Raw genomic sequence first — 7,710 nt, forward strand, 5'->3', positions numbered from 1 at the left:
AAAATGTATATGGGAATTTAAGTAATTTGGTAAATTAATATTGCAACAAATTATAAATACTAAATATTAGAAAAATATAGCAAAAAGTATTTGCAAAAAATATAAACTTTTATTGTATCAAACAAGAAAAATATTTATTTTTTATATAAATTTAAAAGTCCAGTTAGTATTTATTAAATATTGCCGACATAATAGCATCGTGCTTTTTAATTGCTTGTTTTTTAATTTTGCTTATAGTCTTTAATTCTTCAGCAAATTTAAAAACTCTGATTAGCAGTCACAAAATTGGATGTAGAAGCAACCAAAAGCAGAAACCAGGACATTCTGAAAATTTAATACATCAAGTTTGGCTTCTGATATTTTAGTAAGCAGCTACCAATTGATGTGCAAAATAGGTGAAGGCAAGAAATTTGGGTCATTTATCAACATTGGCATCTTTAATAACTCTAGTTTTTATATAAGACTTTAGATTTTTTAATGTGTGCTCTCACCATAGCAGATTTTTATAAGATTTAGTTTAGAGCAAAAAAATTCTTGTTTCTATAGAATAATAAATAACACAAGTTATATGAAATAGAATTTTTAAAATTGTGAGGTTTCAGTAACAATGCTTTTTACCATTTTAAAAACTTTTCTGAGTTTATTTTTAATTGTTTATAAGTTAAGATTTTGTTTATTTGATTTTATTTAATTTTAAAAAGTAAAATTAATAATAAGGTTAAAGAATAAGTTTTAAAAAACGTTTGAAAAACTTTAAATTAAATAAGTTAGAAAAGCATTATGAATAAAAGTTACAGATATACAATTATTAACTTACTGTTAAAGAGTGTGATCATTATATCAAGTACTATTAATATTATTATAAGATCAAGTATTTGTATAAGAATTGAGACTCGTTAGTTGGTAGCTAGAGTAGGTCTAATTAATTAAATTAAATTAATTAAATTAAATTTAATTAAATGTATTCTGAAATAAACTTTACATTTCATGGAATATTTACATATAGTACAAGTACTAATTTTAAGTCAACACCATAATAAGAAACTAAAACACCAAACTAAAAAATAAAAAACACAAAAAAAAAAACACACAAAAAACACACACACACAAAAAAAAAACTAAAACAGTACAATACTTAAACGAAAAACTTTTGGAATAATAATTAAGTAAGAAGTTTGAAGAAGAAAATTCAAATTTCTTTTATACATCTATCTAGAATAAAGACTTTTATGTACCTAATTAAAATATAGCAAAAAAAGAGAAGTAGATTATAATAATATACAGTAACAACATTGTAAATATTGTAGTAATATAAGTATCGGTAATAATAATAGACAATAATAATAAAAACTCCAGCTATTGGTAATAATAATCAAAATAATAATAATACAAATGATAAAGATAACAATTCTATTAATAATAATAATAATAATAATAATAATAATAATAATAATAATAATAGTAATAATAATAGTAATGATAACAATAATATTAATAGTAATAATAACAACAATAGCAACAATAATAATAATAACAATAATAAAAAATAGCAATATTTATAATAGTGAGAGTTGGAAATAGAATAGTGATATTAATTTGAGAAAAAGTTAAGAAAGAGCAAGTATTAGTACTAATAAATTAGCATTGAAATGAAGAAAGTAATAGAAACGAATTTTAGAAAAGATCAATTATTAGTAGTTATAGACCAGCATTGAAGTGAATAAGGTTAAGATGGATAGTGGATAGTTAGCAGTAGAGTAGCATAGAAATTAGGAAGAATACTTGTTTAATAAAAAATTAAATACATTGTTTTTGAATTTGGAAAATGTAGGGAGAGATTTTAACTGTGAGGGGAGACTATTCCATGTGCATATGCTCTGATATTTAATCAATTCATGTCCATAACAAACAGTTCTATGTTTTGGTATAAATAATTTGAAGCTTTTAGTTGATCGAAGTTGGTAACGAGTATTTTTTTTATAAGTAAAAAAATCAGTAAATGGAGGAGGTAAGGTTTTATGTTGCTGTTTCCAAACAAATAAACAGTTGGAGTGTTGAATAAGGTCTTTTAACTTAAGTATCTTTGATATGTAGTAGAGAATGTTTGGGTCAGAGTAAAAGTGCTGAAAATAGGTTATTTTTAGGGCTTTATTTTGGAGGTGAGATAATCTTTTAAGTGTTAGAGATTGGGCTTGTCCCCATATTTGACAAGCATATCTAAGATAAGACTCAAAAACCACATGATATATGTTAAGAAGCGTTTCAAGATTAAGATAATGTCGATATTTGGCCAACATACCGTTGGACCTGCTTAGTTTAAGTCTTGAAGATGGAATGCAAAACTTAAATTAGAATCAATTTTGATACCAAGATACTTGATAAAATTCACAGTATCTATTTTTTGACCACTTAATCTGAAATTCAAGTGCTTTTTAATTTTTGTTTGACTTGATTTAAAGATAATAATTTCAGTTTTTTTTGGAGTTAAGTGATAATTTATTAGATAGAAGCCACTGGAGTAGATTCGCTAAGTCATGGTTTATATTTTTGTTTATCTTTTTAAGTGATTTGTTTATTAAAAGCAGATTGGTGTCATCAGTAAAGTGGTAAGCAGTGGAAAACTTCAGAGAGGTATTAAGATCATTAATAAAGAGAGGGAAAAGTAATGGTCCTAATACAGAGCCTTGTGGGACACCATTTGTTGATTATATTAATTCAGATTCTATCCCATTAATAGAAACAAATTGTGTTCTATTTTGAAGATAAGAAGAAAACCATTGGAGTGTTGTGCCTCTAATACCATAGTACTCCAACTTTCTGATAAGAATGGAATGATCAACTGTATCAAAGGCTTTCTGGAGATCAACAAAAACACCACATGCAAACAATTTATTGTCCAAAGCTGTTCTAATTTTTTTAGTTTTATCAATTAGTGTATGAGTTGTTGAATGATTGTTTCTAAACCCATACTGATTTTTATAAAGACACTTGAATTTCTCCAGAAAGTTGTAGAGTCTATTGTGCATAGCTTTCTCAAATAGTTTGCTTATATTTGAGAGAAGAGAGATTGGGCGATAATTAGAGTAATCCAGTAGAGAACCTTTTTTATGTATTGGTGTCACTTTAGCTATCTTAAGGAGATCTGGGAAAATTCCATTTCTAAATGATTTATTCATAATTATGGATAGTGGCTTTGAGATTATGTTTGGAATAAGCTTAAGAATAAATGTTGGAAGGCTGTTTGGACCCAGACTTTTTTTGTTTTGAAGTTTCATAATGAGACTCGATACCTCAACTTCAGTCACTGGCTTAAAGAAAAAAGAACTTTCATTAGGATTTTTTAGAAAGTCTCTAAAATCATATTTAGGGATAATTTTTTTGTTTATTAGATTCTCTTGGATAGTAACAAAGTAATTGTTAAAAATATTAGCAATTGTGGTTGGATCAGAGATGACTTTATCATTTATTTTGAGGTTGAAAGAGTTATTGTATATAGTAGGTCTGATGTTGATAATTTCTTTTATTCCTTTCCAAGTTCTCTTAATGCTGTTTAGGTTGTTGTTGAAAAAGGAAATACATTTTTTTGGATTGTTTAAGTGAGTTGCTTATTTTATTTCTATATAACCTAAATTTATCAAAGAGTAGATTTCTTGTATTAGTATTGTTTGATTTAACAAATTTTTTATAAATAACATTTTTGGTTGAGATGGATTTAAGAATACCAGCGGTTATCCATGGTTTAGATTTAAGTTTAATTTGTTTTTTTGTTAAAACTTTGTATGGAGCATGCCTGTCTAGAACTTTTTCAAATGTATTTAAAAAACTTATCATTGTTTTATTTATATCGACGTCTTATATTTGCACCTCCCAGTTTATACTAGATATATCTTGTATAAAAGTGTCACTATCAAAGTTTTTAAAGCATCTTCTAGAGATTTTTATATTCTTTTTTTTTTGTTGTAATACCAGGAATACAGAGAAACTGGGCCATGTGGTCTGAAATAGAAACTGTTAGATTGCCAGAGATTGTTTCAGGAGGATAGGAGTTTATAAAAATATTATCAATGAGAGTTTTGGTTTTTGAGGTTATATGTGTTGGAAGTATAATGGATGGAAGAAGCGAGCAAGAGCATAATGTTTGGAGATAATTAGAAACAATAGGAGATTCTCTATAATTAATTAAGTCCATGTTGAAATCACCCATTAATAAAATGTTTTTTTTTTCATAACTTAATTTCTCAAGTAAAGGTGTTAAATGGTTTGCAATGAATTGTTTTGGATTTAAAGTTAAATGACGATATATGCAGCCAATTAAAGTATTGGTTTTATGAGGGTTGATAGTTTCAACAAAAACTGATTCAAGAAATTTCGAGGCATAGATTGTAAGATCATCACGAACTACATAGTTAAGATTAGAGCTTAGATAAAGAAGAGCCCCACCTTTTTTTGACTCAGTAGGGCAATGTTCAGTGTTAAATCCATTTATGGTAATATCAGTTATATTTGAGTCTTTTATATATAAATTTGGTTCAGTAATTCCTATCACCATAGTGGAGGTGTTAAGAGTGCCAATTAGGCTACGGAGATCGTCGATATGTTGTGGCAAGGAAGCAATATTGAGATGAAGATATATATCAGTATCAGGATTTAAAGAATTATTGAATTCAGTAACATCAAGATATTTACAATTAATAGTTGGATTATATACATTATTCATATCTCTATTTAGACTTTTTAGGTGAGCAGGATATTCAAGAGATTTTAATAGCTTTAATGGAAGATTCTTGCATGAAAGTGTAAGTTTAAGTTCTTGATCGGAAAGGGTACTAAATGGTATATTTTCGGAAATACATTCAGAGCAATACCATTCTAAAGAATCATTGGAGATAATGTTATATGTATGCTTATTGATTAGATTGCACTTTGTGTGAATCCAAGAAAAGCAGCAGTCACATTAGATGACTCTATGGTTTTTAGATACATTTTTTTTGCAAAGTTTGCAGGATTGTTTTAATATCATATTTCATAAATAATTATTTTTGAATTACATATAAGTCTATTAGAAGTTTCTAAGCATGTAGAGATAATGCAAACAAAATGATAGAGCAACAAATTAAAATGATAAAGCAAAACTGAAATGATAATGTATAGGATTTAATGGATTAGGTTTGTAGTTGTAAATCAATTTTTATGTGTAAGATATTATTAATGTATATAGTATGTATATATACTATCTTTTTATAATAATATTTTAAACAAAGTTAAAAAGAGAAACTTTATATTATAGTCATAACTGAAAATGTAAGTTTAGATAACTAAATATTATGTTTTTAAGTATATAGGGGTAATTAAGCAATATAACAGTAAATATAAATTAATAATATGAAATATAATTTTATGATATTGGTAAATACACTAATACTATTTAGTAATAAATTTAGTAATAAATTTAGTAATAAATTTAATAATAATGAGCATTTGTATATTTTAAGTATAAGACTATATAAGAATAAAGCTATATAAGTACACAAACTTATAATATAGATGGAATATAAATTTACTAGAATAAAGCAACTATATAAATTAATATAGAATTTACACTAATAAATTAATATAGAATATAGCAAACACAATATATACACTATTCACTTGTACATATATACATATACACACACATATAAATACAAATATACATATATCAGTTACATATATATATATGCTAATTAACAATATGCAATAGAAATTGTGTGAATAGTAAAGATCAGCAACAAATTTAACTTTTGTTTTACTTTTATATTGTTAACAAGGGTTAGTATAGTCTTATATAAGAAAGCTTGCTGTTTTGAACGTAGATCAGGTGTACCAGGATATTGTTTTATGCAATACAATAATCAATGCATTTACTCTTCTGTTAGTAATAGCAATAATAATTAAAATTAAAAAAAAATTTAAAAAAAAAAAAAAATTGATAGTCTTGTTAGTATTTAACAATCTTGCAAATGTGAACATAGACCAGTTGAATCAGAAGATTGAAAACCTTTGTATGTTTATGTTAGATTCAATGTAACGCCAGTTCAAATAATGTGAAGCACCCTGTAGCCTTGTTTCAATAAATTCCGATTTTATAACAATATCTGCTATAGCCGTTAGTCTAAAGGTAATCCAAACAACTACAAATTATAAAACTCCATACATTTATAATGTATAGATTATAAAATTATATTATATGTATTCAGATTATATGTATGTAAATCAGATTATATGTATGAATTATAAAACTCCATACATTTATAATGTATTTATAATTATAACTCTAATACATTTATAATGGGTTTTTGAATCTCGTCTAGAAAGACAATTATACAAGGTATCGATGGTTTCAAGTACTGTTCTAATTTTTCTTTCTGCAAATATTGGTTAATTGTTCGAATGAATTTAATATACCTGTTCATTGTACCTATACTTTTATAAGGAATACGACCTCAAACATCTACTTATCCACCACGATCTTGTATTCTTGTTACGAGCATTTAAGGTTTATACTTTTTGCTTTCATTCTTTTGACCAAAATCTTTGACTTTTGTTGCTAAAATTGGCTAGTATGCAGTGTTATAATTTTTGAAAGTTTTGATTTAAAGTTAAAAAAAACTCAAAACTATTTCTTTGATGCTTTCTGTATTTTGGTTACCTATGTTATTTTATAAAAATTCCCAATAATTTAAAAATGCTGCATATAATTATTCGTGGCTAACATATATATGTTCCAGACATGTATGTTAGCCATGTATATATGTGTGTATATATATATATATATATATATATATATATATATATATATATATATATATATATATATATATATTTATTTATTTTATATATATATATATATATATATATATATATATATATATATATTCATATATATATATATATATATATATATATATATATATATATATATATACACATTTTTTTATACATTTATTAATATAATGTTTATAATTTGGTAAAAGGGCTGTAGGATTAAAAAGAATTAGTTTTCAACCAGTTGTTGATAAAAATCGATAGACAAGCTCCATTAATTATATTTATTTGCAAACAAAACAAATAAAAATAGCTAATTACAAATATAAATATTATATTTTCACTTTTATTTATTTATGAAAAAGGAACAATAAAAAAGGTTATGTAATCATTGTGTTTAGACAGATGGCATTCATTTAAAAGATGATACGCATCCGACATCTAAATTACCTGAATGTCTTTCTGAAGCAGTTAAAGTATTGAAAGGAGAATATGTTATAAAAGCTATTTCCCAGCTTAAAATGGACCAAGGTATCATATTTTGTCGCACAAAACTTGATTGCGACAACTTAGAGCGTTACATGAAGTCAAAAGATGTAAATGAGTTCTCATGTGTATGTTTACACAGTGACAGAACTCCAAATGAAAGAACAAAAAACCTTTGGTCTTTTAAAAATAAAAAAGTTAAATTTTTGATTTGCACTGATGTTGCGGCACGAGGTCTTGACATTAAAGGTGTTCCATTTGTTATCAATGTTACTTTGCCAGATGAGAAAGCTAACTATGTTCACAGGATTGGTAGAGTAGGAAGGGCAGAGAGGTATAGTAGACTTTGATTAATATATATATATATATATATATATATATATATATATATATATATATATATATATATATATATATATA

At 25.4% G+C, this 7,710-nt stretch overlaps 1 protein-coding gene across 3 annotated transcripts in view; it reads left to right on the top strand.

The window, feature by feature from the left end:
* The window catches only part of LOC100208995 (ATP-dependent RNA helicase DDX1), a 64,768-nt gene that overhangs the window by 49,547 nt on the left and 7,511 nt on the right, over positions 1 to 7,710 (top strand). For all 3 annotated transcript variants that reach the window (XM_065814937.1, XM_065814938.1, XM_065814939.1), the window contains one exon: positions 7,206 to 7,624. In XM_065814937.1, coding sequence (XP_065671009.1) covers positions 7,206 to 7,624 — 419 coding nt within the window. The remainder of the gene's footprint in view (positions 1 to 7,205; positions 7,625 to 7,710) is intronic.

This window comes from Hydra vulgaris, chromosome 13 (assembly GCF_038396675.1).
Source record: "Hydra vulgaris chromosome 13, alternate assembly HydraT2T_AEP".
Taxonomy (NCBI): Eukaryota; Metazoa; Cnidaria; class Hydrozoa; order Anthoathecata; family Hydridae; genus Hydra; species Hydra vulgaris.